The sequence below is a fragment of the Hyperolius riggenbachi genome, chromosome 1 (genome assembly GCF_040937935.1).
Source record: "Hyperolius riggenbachi isolate aHypRig1 chromosome 1, aHypRig1.pri, whole genome shotgun sequence".
Lineage (NCBI taxonomy): Eukaryota > Metazoa > Chordata > Amphibia > Anura > Hyperoliidae > Hyperolius > Hyperolius riggenbachi.
Genome location: NC_090646.1, coordinates 441,952,601 through 441,972,039, shown reverse-complemented (window position 1 = coordinate 441,972,039; position 19,439 = coordinate 441,952,601). Strand labels below are relative to the sequence as shown.

Sequence of the window (19,439 nt, the reverse complement as noted above, 5' to 3'; positions counted from 1 at the left end):
TCCCCTCCCATGGAGGATTGACTTCTTCGCAGTGGGAGGGACGAGTACTTAATAGGTTGCATGCAAGGCAGCTGTTACAGGAAACCAACATCCTTCAGTGGTAGACAGGTCATGTGTATGCTAGGTGTGTATTATATCCCATAAGTGGGGCTTGCACTCTTTTGCAGGTAGGCACTCATCTGTTTTTGGGTAGCGCTGTTCATTTCCTTGCTATGTAGGTTTACTTTAAGCCTAGTGTCAATCATAACACAATTATTATATGTTGATATAATAACTTAAACTCTCACCAAGATTCTCCACAAAGTTCTCAAGGGCGTAATAAGCCTTGGTGAGATGAGCAGTGTGAGAAGGATCCACACGTGATAAATATTCCAGGAGCAAAGGGAGTACAGAGTCTGAATAGCCACTGATTTCCGGCTGCAAAAGAAAAGCGGTACAAAAGGCTGTAATAAAAAAAAGTAGTGCAATATTTAAAAGAATGAGGTAGGATAAGGCAAATACATGGAAATCCTCATCTGAGACAGTTGTTTGTGATCCTGTCTGGTGAAGGTTAGTGGTGAGTCAGAACAAGATTCTCTTTATGTCATTTGGTGATGCATTGAGCAGGATCATCAAACATCCAACAATGGATAAACAATACTGTTCAGAAACTTGACCAACACTTGTCATTCTTCACCACCGTACAACAGAACAGGCTGCTTAGCAGCAGCCAAGCAGCAGGTTTATACAGCCATCATTCCTAAAACGGTCATCCGGAATGATCATGTATATGTGTATTAATTAATACTTAAAGTGGTGGCTGGATACTTGTCTTTGATATAGGAGACCTAGGTTCAAATCTCAACTCTTCTTATTCAGTAAGCCAGTATTATTCAGTACAGAGTTCTTGGGCAAGACTCCCTAACACTTCTGCTGCCTACTGAGAGCACCCTGGTGGCTGCCTCTCAAGTGCTTTGAGTCCAACAGGAGGAAAAAAAAAAAGTGTAAAATGTTGGAATTATTAAAGTAAAGTGACAAATGTTGAATTATTATTATTATAGGAAACCTGAAACGAAGGAAGCACTTACTTTCTCCAGCCCCCGGTAGGCTGTGGGCTCCCAGGCTGTCCTCCCACAATCTTCCATAGACCGCTCCGGTAGATGCTGACTACTGTGCATGTACAGCTCTGGCAGTGCATGTACTTGGTTGCAATCCCATAGTCTTAGCAAACGGCGCATGCGCAAAATGCTGCAGGCAATAGGAGCACAAGAGCATCCAAGACCACACATGTGCAGTGACGCACAACTAAGCGCGACAGGGGAAATTGCCATAGAACAGAACGGCCTCAGGAGGACAGCAAAGGAGCCCACAGCCTACCGGGGGCTGGAGGAAGCCCCTGGGTAGGTATAAAGACTTGTGCTTCAATCATCTCAGGTAGACTTTCAAGGCTAGGGTCACACTTGTCAAAAAAAAAAAAAAATCGAGGGAATTTTCCACAACGTGAAAACGCTTGCAAAAACGCACATAATGCTTCCCAACGCCCAATCACAGTGCGCTGTGAGCAATGTGCAGTTTTCCACAGTGGGGGAAAAAAAAACAGCATTGTTGCCTTTTATCATACTACGTGTGCGATTCCCCTTTGCTGATGGTGAGCTGTTCTCAGCTGGCTGCTGGCGAAAAATGCAGATTCAGCCCCAGGAAAAGGCTGCAGTTTTCCACGGCCACAAGTGTGACCCTATCCTCAGGGGAACCTTAAAGAAAACCTGAACTGAAAAGTCAAAACAAACATACACAAGTCATACTTACCTCCCGTGTAGTCTACTCCTCAATCTCTTTCTCCTCTCCCGCATCCTGTTTGTCCATTGTGATCAAGGGAATTCTGCGTTCTCCATTTTGAAAATGGCCATTACCTCCTAACAGCTTCCTGGTCAGCACACTGTTAAACTGTAACATCGCCCACTTGAGCCATAGGGAAACATGGACCTTACCGGGCACATCAGTTGTCCACTCAGCTATAACTGACAGCAACTGATATATAACTGACAGCAACTGATTTATTTCAGTTCTGACAAAATGTTGTCAGAACTGCAAGGTATCATTGTCAGAAGAAAATGGTGAGCTTATGAGAGGAACTGATGGCAAGGTAACTATTTAATGTTCATTTGAAGTTACCTCATGTGTTTATTTTAAATAATTTTACTCAGTACAGGTTCCCTTTAAGTGAGAGCTAGAAGTGACAACTAGGCTATCTAGCACACTTGCGGTGTACTTTGGTGGAGGTTTGTAGGTTCATGGAGGGCGAAGTCTAACGTACCAGGAAATCTGTGCCTAAAGGCTCCTGTGAGTTAAATCCAGGCCTGGCTGTAGTTAACGTTGGCAATGTTCTTGGCAGTACAGTAATGTTACTTTTGGTGAAGTAAGTGTCCATGGTACTGTAATGGTCAATAAGCAGGCACACACACACACACACACACACACACACACACACACACACACACACACACACACACACACACACTTTACAGTACAGTAGTACAGGTGAACTGGGTGGGCAGTGCAGAGCAATAACAATCTGGCCAGTGCATGGTACTAACAATATTGCCACTGCCAGTGCTATACACAGGAGTTCCAAAAAACAATTAGTGACCAGCACCAGACGTTTAGTTAAAAAATAAATGTTTTATTCACTTGAAAAGTTTGTGAACAAAAGTAGCCAGAACATCCGATATAGAATTTATAGCTCTAGCCGCAGAACAATGGCTGAAATCAGCCTTCAGGAACAGGTTATGCCTCCATTGCAGCCTAATCTGCCCACATACCGGACAGTTGCCTTTAGAACGGATACACCGTTCTTTGTCAAGTGATAGCATGTCAACTAAATGGGTGGTGCTGGTCACGAATTGTTTTTTGAACTACGAACAGTCTATGTCAGCCAAACGGACTAGACCGGGCACTACCGACGGAGGCAAAACTGGTGTGCTGTCTGAGAAGTACAACATGGTTAGGAATTCCTGCAGTTCCATGCTTCATTGAAGGTGTTGACAGAGGCAGCGAGCAGCTGCAAACAATGTTGAAGGCATGCAGATAGGGCTCTTTTTCACTGGATGTGATCTGATCCAAAAGTTGGAGTGTGCCCATTTTGCTAATCACAACAGGACCACACTTAACATGTAAATCGTTGTGCTGGTTTTTCCACTAGCACAATTCCTTTTTCCCCGAATTGCTATTGCTGGCCCATGTGATTCTTGGTGCATTTGTGCTCATACCAGACGGATCACGGCACAATCGACGGTAGTTAAAATGGAAGAAAAAGCGATCACATCACAGCACGATGGTGTATGTGATCGTGTTTCCAAGTAGAAAAGGAGCCTTATATGTTCCCTGGCATCTGTTCACAGTGCTGACAACAACAATGGTGCTGAAAATGTGCAAGTTCTGCTGCAGCTCAAGTATTCTGCACTTCATTCCCACAATTAACATGCTGAGAGTGTACCACCTAATCAATCCTCCCATCCCCCCTCGCCTATGACTCCTTTATAACCTTTCTCGATCTCAAAAAGAAAAAAAAAAAAAAAAAAAAAAATGTACCCCTCATCTACCTTTCCACCATCTATGTCACCTCTCCTGACCACACCCACCCCTCTGTCCTTCCATCCCAATGTCTATTCCATTCAGCCCCGCCCAGCTGCATCTATCCTTAACTACACATGTTAGCACTTTTAATCCCCACTCATATGTATCCTAAAGGTGGCCATACACTGTACTGGTAGATGGCCACCGAAAGATCGATCCCAAAAGATAGATCCCTCTCTGATTGTAATCTGATCAGAGAGTGATCTAATCCTTCCACACACTGCCAGTAGTTCTATAATAGATTTCTGCATGACCCAAACCTACCCCCCCCCCCCCCCCCCATCTATCTTCATACTCCCATGTCACCTCTTGATGCTTACCTAAACCATCTCTCTATCCTTCCAACCCTATCTCACTAACCTCCCATACATTTTTGTGTTCTGCCTTTCACAGGGTACATGCAGATGCATATGGGTAACCACTACCCAGTTTTGTATCCTTGGTGAATGCTTCACGAGCTACTGTACAGTCCTGAGTGTGTGGAACATGGAGGATGAGTACTCTTAAAGGAAAGTGCTCACTAAGCAGCCTAATCTCACTGTATCTGTATATGGGCTTCAAACATTTGCAATTTATAATCCCTGAGCTGGAGGATTATAAAGTGGCAGCTCCATAAACTGTGGTAGTAGATAATGTGTGTGCAGGGAAAAGGAAAAAAAAAAAAAGAGGGGGGATTCCGGTGGTGGTGGCCTTTGGAGTACTTGTGGATGCCCATGGGAATACTTATGGAAGAACTCTGAAACAAACCCGAGGTTGAAAAGGATGAGGAGCCAGACACTAGTCAGAAGGATGTGTAAAGGCTGGTGAATACTTCCTCCTGAGCAATGCAATGTATTTTCTACAACTGTGCTTTATAGCACTCCAGTTTCCTCCCACATTCCAAAAACATACAGATAAGTTAATTGGTTTTCCCCTAAAAATTGGCCTTAGACTATGATCCATACACTACACGATACATACATGGACAGAAGACTATGGTAGGTATTAGATTGTGAGTCCCTCTGAGGGACAAGACAATATACTCTGTACAGTGCTGCAGAAGATATCGGCACTATATGAATACTAAAAAAACAATAATAATAGCAGTAGAAAATGCTTAATCATTTCCTTACAGTCTTGATAGGAGTAAGGATGATCCCTGAGGATAATACATTTGTATATGTAATTTGTACAAATAGCTCTCATTTTACTTTTCTTAGTAATAAGCGGAAATCTATTTAGAAAGTGGACTGTGAATAAAAAAGGTGAAATGCAAAAAAAGGAGAATCTGCATGGGTTTCCTCCAGACACTTTGGTCCCCTCCCACACCCCAAAACATACAGCTAAATTAATTGGCATCCCTGTAAAACTGGCCCTAGACTATGATGGGCTTAAGACTATGGTAGGGTTAAGATTGTGAGCCCCTCTGAAGGACAGTTAGTGACATGATTATGTACACTGTAAAGCGCTGCGGAAGATGTCAGCTCTATATAAATACTGCATAATAATGTGAGCAAACAAAAAGTAAGAACTAACAAACCTGTAGGTGCTCAGAAAACTGCCCCAAGGCATACAGTGCAGCATTCCTGACAACATGGTTCTCATCTGATATTGCTTGACAAACTAGCTGTAGCATAGACTGGAGGTGCCTGGAACAAGATAACAAGAACAAGTAAAAATAAAATGTATTCACGTACTTAGAAGTACATTTCTTCCATAGTAAAATGCACTATACTTTTTTTTTTCCTATGCTGCCATCATTTACACTAAGTAGTAAACATGTGACAGACCTGACTAGTCTATCTCCTTACTGATTCATTCTTTACAAAAGCATTCCCTGGAAAGGATCTATAAAAAGATGCTAGCCAGGCTCCCTAGATGCTGGCCAGGTGTCCCTCATTTGTACACGATTCTGGCAGTTGGACTGACGGTTTGATTACTTCAGGATTTTAGGGTCTAAAAGTTGTTCAATTTTTTTTTTATCATGCTTTTAAAGAATGGCTGCCGGCGTCTGGATCCCGCTGCACGCAATGCTCTGCATTCATCTCCCGGCGGCTACCATGAGTCAGGCTCGGGGTTACACTGAGCTGCAGATTTCTAGCCAAAACTTGACTTGGGGTCACCGCTAAGGAGGTTAAAGAAATAAGACTATCCACATACAAAAGAACACAAAGGAGAATGGCACTACCCCACTTTCTGAATGTAGAAATAATTCTTACCTTAGCAGAGACAGATACTCAACTTCCCCGTTGCTTATCAATTCTTTGGTCTGTTATATATAGTTTTGCCATGTAAAAACAGAAGGCATTTGCGATAACTCAGCTTTAAGTGAGTGACTGTGGTTTCTCATGAAATATCACTCCTGAATATGCAAATTATCTCTTTATGCCCCTGAAAGCAAGGCACACATCAAGAACCGCTGGTGTATGGTGAGCTAATAGCTTATAAATGTTACAGTTGAGATGGAGAAAGCTGCCTGTATAAGCCCACTAGAGGGTGCAAAGCAGAAACCGACAGATGAGGTTTCTGTTTACTGATTTTTTGTAATACATTAGATATAAAGATACATCAAATATAATTTAAAAAAATCTGCTGAAACAGCCAATGCCCAGATCAATATTTATTTGAAATACTAATCGGAAATGCTAGTTCTTTTTGAGAGGTGACAGTCAATGCTTGTATAGCTTTATCCTGTAATGGATAAAGTTTACAGCTGTATCACTGAGATTGATATAAAATCAACCTTTTACTGGTGGAAGATGACAGGAATTGATTGTTTACCTGATCTATCTTTACTGTACAGCCCCTTGTACAAGTATGAGGGCTTGCGTCTGAAGATATCAGGACTCCATCCCAGGCTTGACAGTTAAGACACAGTGCTGCACAGATGTGTCGCTATCCTGCAGTTTTGTTGTCATTGGGGGGGGGCTGGGTGGGGGTAGAGGACAATGTTGCGGTGTATGATGGACCAGGAGGGGGAAAGGAGGAGAATAATGGCCGTGGGCTGCACAAGGGTGAGATGATCCAGCTGCCCGGATCTCTTGCCGATGCACTGGGGTCATGCTAGATCAGCCTTTCTCAACCTTTTTAACCTGGAGGAACCCTGCAAATAATTGTTGGATCTCAAGGAACCCATGCATCTATTTTGCAGGCGGCATGGACTTTAAAAGTAGGTGAGGCTGTTACCCCTTATTACAATGCCCCTCACTATATTGTCTCCTTATTCTAGCGCATTTTATGAATGTGCTCATTATTATTCTGACTGACCCCCAATTTAGTGCTTCTTTTTACAGAACCCCCTATTATAGTTTTCTCTATTACAGTTCCCCCACGATGGGGAAAATGCCAAGGAACCCCTGCAGAGTACTTGAGGAACCCTGGGGTTCCTGGTCGAGAAAGCCTGTGCTAGATTGTCAGCAGAGGAAGGCCAACCAGCCCCCTCGCCCAAGAACCATCTGCCATGTTTACGAAGCCTTAAAGGATACCAGAGCACACAAAAAAGACGAGGAACGGGGCCTCAATGCCTATCTAGATTAAAAATGTTCAAAGAACAGCTTTATTTTAAGTGGAGGCCTTTTTCGCAAGTACAATAACAATATCTTAAAACAAAGATTGTTTGTGAGACGCAGAAGCCAAAGCCACTTTGGGGGAGATACATCTAGGGAAAGGACTGCATATAATACAGATTGCATATCAAGCTCATGGTGAACCAGAACTCCTAGTAGTATGTAAGTATCTCTGAAATGGATCAAAAATCCTCCTTACTAAAATACTATGCAAAACAGAAGTTTGCCTTGCTAAAACATAAGGTATTTGCGATTATTCACGTTGGAGTGAGCGTTGAGGTGTCCCACATTGCATCACTGCATATTTATTTGCATATTCAGCAGTAACCCATTGTGGGACACCTCAAAGCTTACATCAACCTGAATAATCGCAAATACCTTATGTTTTAAGAAGGCAAACTTCTGTTTTACATAGCATCATAGTAAAGAGGCTTTTTGAACCCCTTACAAACTCCTAGGCGTTCTGGTTCACCATGAGCTTGCTGGGCAATCTGTAACTGTGAGTGTTAAAAGTCCTACCCAATAGAGTCATATTAATCCATGCCATGCACTGATGAGGATCAACCAATCCGAAACAGTCTGTATGCATGTTGGATTATTGTGGCTCTGTAATATTAACAAGCTGAAACATAATTCCATTCCTGCCGTTCTGGAGGTGTGTTTAGCTACCAGGGAGAGCAAATAGATGATTTGCATATTCAGCAGTGATGCATCGTGGAAGACATCATAGGCTCACTCCAACCATGAATGATTGCAAATACCTTCTGTTATAAGAAAGCAAACTCCTTATAATACAGGTTATAGAAGTGGGGAAACAACCTTGGACACTTGTTCCTACCAACAGCAACTAATGATAGCTCAAATATGTACTAATTTACGAACAGCAAGTTTCTATACAATAGATAGCAGCATAGTAAATAATTATAATCAGAACACACATTTGTAACAACTGTTCCATATACATACTTGTTTCTGATGTGATCTGCACAGCCTTCGCTGAGAACAGCAAGACACATGAGGCCAGCTTTACGCTCATAGGGATTTGAGCTGAGGAGACATGGCTCCATAAGTGGTGTCTGGAAACAAAGACATAATATCAGAAATAAACTAGGGAGAATTAATTACTTTGCATATATACTGAAAAAAAACTAACTGCTGTGTGTATTAATCTTGCTTGAAAATATTACGTACTTTTAAAACATTCAGTGCATCTTATAGTTCGAATGTCTGCCATGTCTCCCTGCTCAATCAAGTGCAGGGTGCGCAGCGCATGATCTAACTATCCAGCAGGGTTGCTCAAAGTCCTCTCCTCCTCCGTCTCCTGCCAGCTGTAATGACAAATCCTGCTGCTCTTCAGCTCAGAGTCCCTCAGTTTTTCTGGTTACTGTGCGACCCTGGTGCGCATCTTGACTGACCTCAGCGGAAGTGTAGTCACCAGTAAACCACGAAGAAAGAAGGACTAGGAGCTGTAGAGCAGCAGAATTTGTCATTACAGCTGGAGGAGGAGGAGGAGAAGCCTCAGAAGAGCAGTGTAGAGCAGCAGATTTGTCAGAACAGTGGGTGAAGACAGAGGAGGAAAGGACTTTGCGTACGCCAGCTGGATCAGGGCTTCCACTACAGTTGCTAGTTACTGTAGCTGGCAGGGCAGCAGAACTTGGTGTAGGTTAGTTAGTGTAGCTGGTGGGACAGCAGGGTTAGTGTAGCTGGGCAGTGAAGCTCAGAGGGAGAAGTTTCACAAGACACCTCTGCACCATGGACACACTAGCTTTAATATATTTTTTCCCCGGTTGTTGCTCCCTAAACCTAGGTGCGTCTTATGGTCAGGAGCGTCAAAAATATGCTATTTACCAGTTGAGGAAACAATTTCTCTGGAGGTAGATGAAGGGCTAGACTATCGATCACCTGGAAAAAAGCAAGACAAGGTGGGTTTAGATTTAAAACATCCAAAAGTAATAGGGACAGTTCCATTCATTGTGTGCCAGGACTGACCTGAACTGCATAGTGTTTGGGCAACTGCACCTCTGCCTGATCTTCCAGTAATTCATCCTCATCCTCTTCGTCTTCCGGATCCAACTGACCAGGAGGAGGTTCCGCACACATTATGGGGAAAACTACATTGAGAATCTGGGGTACCAGCTTCTGCTTTAAGACAGACTAATGGATATAGAAAAAAAAAAAAAAAATCAGCCACACTCCCTCCTTTTTCTGAGGAATACATCAGAATAAAATATTACAATCTACTGTCTTATTGACGTAACGCTTTCCCACATGGCCAATGTGCTGGGCTACATTAAAGAGGCCAATATACAATCAATGCAAATACAAATTCCATCATGGGGTGCTACGTTTGTGGCCATTTGTCCTGCAAAAATTAGATTTTTTTGGACAAAAAAAAAAAAATAGATTTGTGTTAGTTTTGAAGATAAGAATTTTTTTTTTTTTTTATCAAGCAATATCACCTACAACCTCTACAACAGCTTACAGACATGAAACCGGTATGGTTGGTTGTTGCTGCTTCTGTGCCCACTTGTACCACAACAATCATCCATAGTGTTTCAGATAGTAAAGCTTTTAGAAGGGCCCATTTCCACTGAGTGCAAGTTCTCATTGCGAAAATTATAGTTTCCAATGGATCCCTTTTTTGTATTCTGATCTGATCCACAATAAATTAAAAATCAAACAGCTTGCTGCACATTTTCACATGACAGATCTTTTTCCCATGTAAGGATTGTGAACTATGCTAGACATGTGAAAATTTGCGTAAAATAAAGCAAACATTTGTATATGGGAAAAATGCATGCAAAAAGTAATATCTTTGTGGAAACAGAGCCTAAAAGGTCAAAAGTTCACCAGCTCCCCTACAACAATACACAGGCTAGCTGAACTTTGTACCTTTAGATATTACATGTCAAACTCCGGCCTGTGGGCCAAATCTGGCCCTCAGACATTAAATTTAGCCCTCAAGTAGTTTCCCCACTTTGTATTATGTTTGGCCTACTCTAAACCACCAGGGAAGCTATATTGGAGGTGAAGACCTAGAACACCAGGTAAGCAATATGGGGAGGTAGGGCAAACCACTTAACAGTAGGGAACTGTATAGGGGAGGGTGGTGGCTTCTAGACCCCAGGGAACTGTATAGGGGAGGGAGGACTACTAGGCACCAGGGAACTGGATAGGGGTTGGAGGGTCATTAGAAACCAGGGAACTTTATAAGGAAGGAAGGTGGCCAGTAGATGTTGAGTTTGGCCCGCGACTAGGTCCTAGTGTACAATGTCGGCCCACTTTGCATTTGAGTTTGAGTTTGACACCCCTGCTTTAGATCCATGATTTCTGCAACATAAATGGGAACAATAATCTACAGTTGTAACTGTCTGTATGGTTCATCCATGTCATTTGTATATACATATATTCGCATGTTGCTGCTACATAAATCGATAACAGCTTCTACTGCAGGCTGCAATGGGTATACATAACATTACAATAGTGTATAGCTCACCTTACTTTTAAGCTTGATGAGGAAACGAATGCAGTATAGTGCTTTTACACGCAGATCATCAGAAAGGCTCTTATTCACAGCAATCTGTATGGGACAAACAATTGTTACTTTGAGTTTCTCCTTTTGAATGTGACAATTTATACATACAAATAACATTTAAAATTCACAGTAAAGGACAAGCATAATTCGTAGAGCTACTGCTACTGCACACGCTACATACACTTCCATAGGAATCCTTGGAAATGAATGCAAAGAACAGTACCCAAATAATAGAAATCCCAGACATTTGTGAACTTGGTAGACCAAGGGCTAGTTTACACTGGGGAGCTTTTCAGCGCATTGCCAGTGAACAGCAAACCACTGTGACAAATGTATTCCTATGGGGCCATTCTCACTGCAGTGTTCACGTAGCATTTTGGGGGTGATTGGGACGTGACTCATTCTCTTGAATGCAAATTGCATGTTGCAACAAAATTGCAAAATTTCGTGCCATAAAAAACGCAATCTGCGTTTTACACTCCAAGTGTAAACCAGCCCTGAAAATCCAATGATAGCATGAGGGTGACCACTGCTGAGAACTGCTACCAGTGTAAGTTGCATGCAGATGCAAGGGGTAGTTAATGTTATTCTCACACTTCACAAAACCTAATTATCTAAACTGTTTAACTGGACGAATGTCAGTTATCAGGCAACAAATAAGTAATTCATTATTAGATTGCTTGTGATTAATACAGAACTAATAACCTAGATTAAAGCTGGAGACCCTTCATGCAAACCTGTGAGGTCCTGACGGAAAAAATGAGTAGATATTTACCTCGGTAGAGGGAAGCTTCTGGATCCTCCACAGGCTTCCCATGTTTTCCTCCTGATCACCGATTAATTGTTGGGACCCTCAGAAGTTTGTGGTCGCGCCCCTGTAACGGAACAAGTGCGGCCACACTGCACAAGCGCAGGACAACTCGCACCTGTGCAGTGTCCACCGCTTGGTCCCTGTGGAAAAAGCTGAGCCTGTTCTGTTCCATGTTTCTCCACAAGTGCAAATTGTCTGCGTAGTACCGCCCCCAGCTCTGTTAACATGTCCTTGTAAACAAGCTTTGGGAGCTATAACTGCGAGGAGGAGGGAGATCCTCAGCACTGTTTACATTTAATTGATCCCCCATAGCTCTGATCAGAAGTCTGCCAGCAGTGATCACGGGTTGGCGGGCTTATCGCAGCGGCCGCCTCTCTCCCCCTGCAGGGATCAGCGCTTAAGCAAGCGCTCATTCCCTGCAAATTTCGTGTATCGCGAGATTACGCAATTCCGGGTTAGGCGATCCTGAGGGATCCACTCTGAGACCGCAATTCTGCATTAGGCGGTCGCAGAGTGGTTAAGAAAAAACATATACATGACTAAAAATGTTTATATATAGTCATCTCAATATTCAAACAAATAATCATTTAGGAAAAAGAAAGTCAAAAATCAATAAAAATACCTCAAGACAGAAATGAATGACATCTGCTAAATAGTGAACAATGACTGACACTTCATTTTCCATCAGCTCATCAAAGACTTCCATCGCTTCACAGGCCTGTGTCTGACACAAAAAGAATAAGGTTACCAAGATTATAAGTGATCACTTGACAGGGAACAGAACATTTGCACTGAAAGTAAGAATAAATATAAAAAACAACAGAATGAAATTGAATGATTCAATGTTCAGTAGTTGAAGTGAAAAACAGGAAGATGCCTGGTTGTTAGCGTAAATAATTTAGCTTTGAGCACTGCAATTAGATTAGTCCTGCGTATGAGCAGGTAAAAACTGTCCTAGGGTATAAATGCCTGATGACAGAGCTCTCAGGAAGTATGGACTGGTCTAGAAATAAAATGAGAAGATAAAAGCATGTTCTGGGTCTCAGTGGTCACTGACCAGTGAACCAAGTCTGGGAGTGGCTTCAACATCACTATGTCCATTTTGTGGGCCTACGGAAATCAAAACTATGCCCATTTTCTGGAATTGAGCCAGCATGTCTAAATGCACAGGATGATGCCTAATCCAGTGCAAAAAATGCCCATCTAGTCTGACAAATGGAGAGGAGTAACCAGGGCCGGCGCTACCATAGAGGCAATGGGGGCATTTGCCCCGGGGCCCCGACCTCTGCTGAGGCCCCGACCCTGCTCCATTCTGTCTGCGCCCCTCCGCTCCCCGGGGCCCTGCAGCTATAATGACAGCCATAACTAACTATAAGTATTGGCGGGTCGGCCATTGGAGGTGGCAAGTGGGGCAATTGCCCCAGGCCCCGCGCCTGAAGAAGCCCCGCACCCTCTGCGGCGGTGGGGAAAGCGTGCATAGTGGGTCTACATGAAAAGGGCGCCGGTAAAAAAGGGCGCCTGGTGGAGCCCATATATAACAACTTCGGCTACAAAAAAGGCGCCTGGTGTAGCCCATATAAAAACTTCGGCTACAAAAAAGGCGCCTGGTGTAGCCCATATAAACTTCGGCTACAAAAAAGGCGCCTGGTGTAGCCCATATAAAAACTTTGGCTACAAAAAAACTCCGGGATGTGTAAATTATTATTCCCCCTCCAGGCCGCCATGGATAGTGGGGGAATGAAATAATTCGGCTTCCAGCACTTGTAGCCCATATAAAAACTTAGGCTAGAAAAAAAAGGCAATAATATGGGCTACAAAGGGGCACCTTACTGTAGCTGAAAACCTTGTAGCCGAAAAAAATACGGGCTACAAAGGGGAGCCCGCTTGTAGCCGAAAAGCTTGTACCCAAAAAAATATGGGCTACAAAGGGGAGCCCGCTTGTAGCCTATATCAAAACTCAGAGGCGCCCTTTTCTACACCTTGTAGCCCATATTTCCAGAAATAACATTGATGTCTATGGCAGCGCCCTTTTCATACAGGCAGCTCGGGCGCCCTTTTCAACCGATCCCGTGCATAGTAGTTAAAACTCACCTTTCTTTCGCTGAGCTCCCATAGCCTTCGTCTCCTTCCTCTTCCAGCATCTGACGTATTGGTAACAGCGCCCACTGTGAAGACGTGACCGCATGTCACCACAGGGGGCGCCGTTACCAATACACAGATGTCGGGACAGGAAGGAGATGGAAGATGTGAGGATCGGCACTTACTAACCTATACTACAGGCACCTATCTAATCTATACTGCGGGGCACCTACCTATCTAATCTGTACTGCAGGCACCTATCTAATCTATACAGAGTGTGTGTTTCCAGTGTGTGTGTGTGTGTGTGTTTCCAGTGTGTGTGTGTGTGTGTTTCCAGTGTGTGTGTGTGTGTGTTTCCAGTGTGTGTGTGTGTGTGTGTGTGTTTCCAGTGTGTGTGTGTGTGTGTGTGTTTCCAGTGTGTGTGTGTGTGTGTGTGTTTCCAGTGTGTGTGTGTGTGTGTGTGTGTGTTTCCAGTGTGTGTGTGTGTGTGTGTGTGTTTCCAGTGTGTGTGTGTGTGTGTGTGTTTCCAGTGTGTGTGTGTGTGTGTGTGTGTTTCCAGTGTGTGTGTGTGTGTGTGTGTTTCCAGTGTGTGTGTGTGTTTCCAGTGTGTGTGTGTGTGTGTGTGTGTGTGTGTGTGTGTGTGTGTGTTTCCAGTGTGTGTGTGTGTGTGTGTGTGTGTGTGTGTGTGTGTGTGTGTGTGTGTGTGTGTGTGTGTGTGTGTGTGTGTGTGTGTGTGTGTGTGTGTTTCCAGTGTGTGTGTGTGTGTGTGTGTTTCCAGTGTGTGTGTGTGTGTGTGTGTGTGTGTTTCCAGTGTGTGTGTGTGTGTGTGTGTGTGTGTGTGTGTGTGTGTGTGTGTGTGTGTGTGTGTGTGTGTGTGTGTGTGTGTGTGTGTGTGTGTGTGTGTGTGTGTGTGTGTTTCCAGTGTGTGTGTGTGTGTGTGTGTGTGTGTGTGTGTGTGTGTTTCCAGTGTGTGTGTGTGTGTGTGTGTGTGTGTGTGTGTGTGTGTGTGTGTGTGTGTGTGTGTGTGTGTGTGTGTGTGTGTGTGTGTGTGTGTGTGTGTGTGTGTGTGTGTGTGTGTGTGTTTTTCCACGTCACTAATTGTTTTTTGAACTCCCAACCATGAATAGCATTGGCAGTGGCAATAGTGTTAGTACCTTGCATTGGCCAGATTGTTATTGCTCTCCACTGCCCACCCAGTTCACCTGTACTACTGTCCTGTAAAGTGTGTGTGTGTGCGCGTGTGTGTGTGTCCACAGCATATGACACTCGCCCCAGGCCCCGCGTACTCTAAGGCCACCTCTGGGCGGGTGAGCGGACGGGCAGCGGCTGTACTCTGAGAGACATGCTGTCTCCCTCTCACTCTAACACCCGGTGCGTGTTTACAAATGGCGCACCGGGTCATAGAGTGGGAGGGAGATAGCGTGTCTCAGAGTACAGCCGCTGCCTGTCCGCTCACCTGCCGGGACTAATAGGTATTTATGGCTGCTTGCAGGGCCCCGGGGAGCAGAGGGGTAATAGCATGGGAGGGGGAAGCTTTGCACTGGGAGGCCCCAATGCTACAGTTTGCCACAGGGCCGGTTAAACTAGTCCTGGGAGTGACAAATGAAGTGCCTTTTATTTACCATCAGGGGCGTTCCTAGGGTCCTTGGAGATCGGTGGCACCTGGGGGCACTAGGTGGGGGTTATGTGCGGTGCGCGCAGCGGCAAAAAAATGGCGTGGTCATGGGTGGGGCCAATCGTGCATTAGATTAGGACAGTGGTGGCGAACTTTTTGGAGGCCCAAACTGCAACCCACAAGTCACTTATCTATCGCAAAGTGGCAACAGCAATTTAAACTAAATACTATACAAACGTTTTAACACAAAGAAACAATTTCATCCATCCTACTCCTGGAAAAATATATTCATTTTTTTTAGAACCTCCCAGTCTTATTTTCTGTTTAAAAAAGCTAAAAAAGTAGGTTTAATGCTATTGTCTCATATGATGATGATTCAGCTTTTCCCATAGCCTCGCAGTTAGCAATCATGTGACCCCCAACAAGACAAATTCAGCAATCATGGAGGCCCCTATCAAGACAAATTCAGAAATCATGAAGCCCCCCAACAAGACAAATTCAGCAATCATGAAGCCCCAACAAATCATGAGGCCCCCAACAAGACAAATTCAGCAATCATGAAGCCCCAACAAATCATGAGGCACCCAACAAGACAAATTCAGCAATCTTGAGGCCCTCAACATGACAAATTCAGCTAGGTGCGATGGCTGCATAGCTTTGTACTGCACTGAGCGGTATAAGGAGAGAGATGAGTGATAAAAGGAGGTAAAAATGACTGCGACCAGCTAACCAATTGCCAATCAGGTAGATATCAATAATTTGAGGGGTAGTTTGCCCACCGCTTTGTGTATGACTATCAATAAAGTTTCTAATGCTGGTCAAACACCAATAGACTGACCTGAGACTATGCTGGGTAACCCAAATGTACCATCAGTACAGGGGGTGTACTCAGGAAAACACAAAGGCCTCAATTCATAAAAGGCTTTGTGGTCATATATACTAAAGGGGGGGGGGGGGATTAGCTTTTAAAAAAGCTAATCTTAACTCAAAAATGTCAGTTCTATGATTAACAATTGACTCACCAACTGAACATAATGTTTGTCATCTCTAATCCTCATTGTTCATGACAGTTCAGTTTATCATGTATTCTGTAAAACTGCATTAGCATGATATACATACCGAAATGCGAGATATCTGTTTTATGACAAGTTTAATAAAAAAAAAAAAAAAAAAAAAGGCTTTGCAGTAAAAAAAAAAATCTGGGAGGGAAAATACCGTATTCGCTATTTTAGACTTCTGTGTGATAATTCATAAACAATTTCACAGGTACGATAGAAATGGGGGATTTTCCGAACTGAGCAGTAATTTTAGCTGCATTTTTACCTAAGCTCCACCCATCAAAGAAAACTGCCCGGGCTTTTTTTTTCCCTGATGCTGTGCAAAGCATGATGGGATTTCCTATGTTGCTATTCACGTTGCCTAGCAACTGGGAGGGGTGATCAGCACACAGGACAGTTGGAACGGTGTCTCATGCTCCCAGTCACCTCCTTTCAACCCAAAAGATGGCTGCCCTCATGAAATCAAACATTTGCCTGTTCTTTTAAAACAGGGTGGGTAAGAGATTATATTACCTATTTTAATTAACATAACTAATGAAACTTAAAGACAGTTTGTTTGTTTAGGCTGACGTTCCTCTTTAAGGGCTCGTTCTCATTAGAGGCCTTTTTTGGCGTTTTACCGCCACGGCCATAAATTGGCGTTTTCCATGGTAAAATGAAAGGCCATAGACTCATTTTACCTTTCACACTTAATGCCGCGTTTTTGAGCGCTGCGTTTTGAAGCTCCCCGGCGCTTTTTTAGGGCTGACTGCGTCGTTTCTCACTTCATTGATAATCATGTATTGGCATTAAAACGCCTTCAAAACGCAAACAGCCAAAGGCTGCGTTTTGGCCTTTTCTATCGCTGCCTCCAAGAGCCCTAATGAGCTGGCTGATTTGTTACATTTGGCTGTTCTCTGTGCAGAGACAGAATTACAATAAAAAGGGGCATCCCCAACTTCCCTTTAGATGGGCATGTTTAGTTAAACTGCCTCTCCTTGCCCTGAATCTGCTTTGTATATGTCTATTAGTCTTTCTAAACAATCTAATTGCCACAGCTTAGAAGGACTTCAAGACATTTTACACATGCAGGCTTTCTGATGTGAAAAATGGTACCCAAGAGGTTAAAAACACAGCCTGGGGTATTCAGTTAAGCCTTGTTTGCTCAAATCGTTCTGATGCTGGCTTTATATACTGGGTCTACACCATACAATTTTCTGTTATGCTGGGAATACACGGAGCGATCCGGCGGCTCGTTTAGCAGCCGGATGCACTCCCGCCGCGTCCCTGCTCGTCCCGGATAGATTCCCGCTCGTCCTCGCGGGCGCTTCCTTATCTTCCATTCAATTCCCGCTATTGTCTGCCCGCGGGGATCGAGCACGGAATCGATCCGCTGCGTGATCAGACACGTCGGAAATGATCAATCGAGCCATCAGCGACTCGATTGATAAGGAAAAACTCACCGTGTATGTCCAGCAGTATGCTGGGCATACACGGACAGGAGGGAGGCTTATCACTTGGAGCCTGATGGCTCGATTGATAATATCCGACGTGTCCGATACCCCGCCGGATCGATACTGCGCTCGATACCGGCGGGGAGAACAATGGCAAGAAACGAGCAGCGGGGACCAGCGGCAATCGATCCGCGCGCATGCGGACAAGCGGTGATGCGCCGGCATCGAGTTGCTGGCTCGACACCGGCGCAAAAACAGTCCGTGTATGCCAAGCATTAGATTCTTCTGTTAGATTTTCTGTTAGAATGCATAATGAGATTATTTTCTGTAGAGAATGGTCATTATCTCTGGTGCATTGTCTTCTGTTTATCTCCTGCTGAGTAGAACAATGCCTAATTGCTCGGCAGATAGATCGTAAGATAGATAAATTTCCAACATGTTGAACTTTATCTGGCAGGTAAATCTAACAGAAAATTGTATGGTGTAAACCCAGCATTATGCGAGGAATACACGTACGTTTTTGTACCGTGTAATCGAGCCGCTGATGGCTCGATTGATCATTTCCGACGTGTCCGATGTCCCGTTGGATCGATTCCCCGCTCAATACCGCGGGCAGGACAATGGTAAAAAACAAAAAGATAAGAAGCGCCTGCGGGGACGAGCGGGAAACGATCCGGGCACCCGCGGGCAGGGTCGGACTGGGACACTGGGAGCTCACCAAGGAAATTTCAACCTGGGGCCCACACATCCCATGATTGCGGTGAAAAAAGGGCGTGACCATGCACCGGAAGGTGGGCGTGGTCGTGATGTATTATGGACAGGGCCAAATGTACATGATCTTAGCAGCTTTGTAATTCAGAGACACTGCCGCCCAGCAAAACTTTGCATAGAGTCCCCTCCTTCAATATAAACCTCTCTATTGGTCCTTTGCTCATAATAATCACTTCTATAGATGCTTGTGGTAATCATTAACAAGCTATTTCCCATCTCCTTCTTGCACCTCTGACATTGTAGTTGCCATTGGCAGGTTTTGGTGCGTCGGATCAATTGTTATGTATAGAGTGCCTGGGGGGCCCCATTGTAAAATTTGCATCGAGGCCTACAGCTCCTTAGCTACGCCACTGCCCCTCAGCATGAGTGATTACAGCACTGAGAAGAGAATTTTTGTGCTGCAGGCAGCAATTGGAGCTCTGTCAGACAAGGAGAGGGGGGGGGGGGGGGAGCCCACCAGAGACCTGGAGGGGGGCCCACCGAGGCAAAAAAACTGTACTACTGTGGCCCAGTCCGACCCTGCCCGCGGGGACGCGCCGGATTTGAGCCAGCGGCTCGATTACACTGGCAAAAACGTACAGTGTATGCCCAGCATTACACAATCCCGCTCTCTTATCGCACTGTTATCAGTGTTATCACCTCCTCACAGCAGGCAGTATTCTCCATGTCAATACCGCCTGTGATCTTTTATGAATTGACATTTCCTGACATGTGCTGGAGGAGTTCACCGCTGAAGTCATTAATTTATCTCACTGCTCGGTAATTTGAGCTTCACTGCTCGGTAATTTAAGCTTTTCATGCGGTAACAGCTTCGAGGGCTCTTTCACACTAGATGCCTTTTTTGGCGTTTTACCGCCACGGCCATAGGTAACGTTTTCCATGGCAAAATGAAAGTCCATAGACTTTAATTTTACCTATCACACTTAACGCAGCGTTTTTGCGCGATACGTTTTGAAGCTCCCCGATGCTTTTTCAGGGCC

General features: G+C 44.3%; 1 protein-coding gene across 1 annotated transcript in view; it reads right to left on the bottom strand.

Moving 5' to 3' along the window:
• Positions 1–19,439, bottom strand: part of IPO4 (importin 4) — a 150,385-nt gene that overhangs the window by 107,361 nt on the left and 23,585 nt on the right. The window contains exons 8-14 of the mRNA XM_068238106.1: positions 12,126–12,227; positions 10,654–10,737; positions 9,147–9,311; positions 9,006–9,059; positions 8,124–8,233; positions 5,132–5,240; positions 288–417 (exon numbers count right to left, since the gene is read on the bottom strand). Of these exons, the coding sequence (XP_068094207.1) occupies positions 288–417; positions 5,132–5,240; positions 8,124–8,233; positions 9,006–9,059; positions 9,147–9,311; positions 10,654–10,737; positions 12,126–12,227 (754 nt within the window). The remainder of the gene's footprint in view (positions 1–287; positions 418–5,131; positions 5,241–8,123; positions 8,234–9,005; positions 9,060–9,146; positions 9,312–10,653; positions 10,738–12,125; positions 12,228–19,439) is intronic.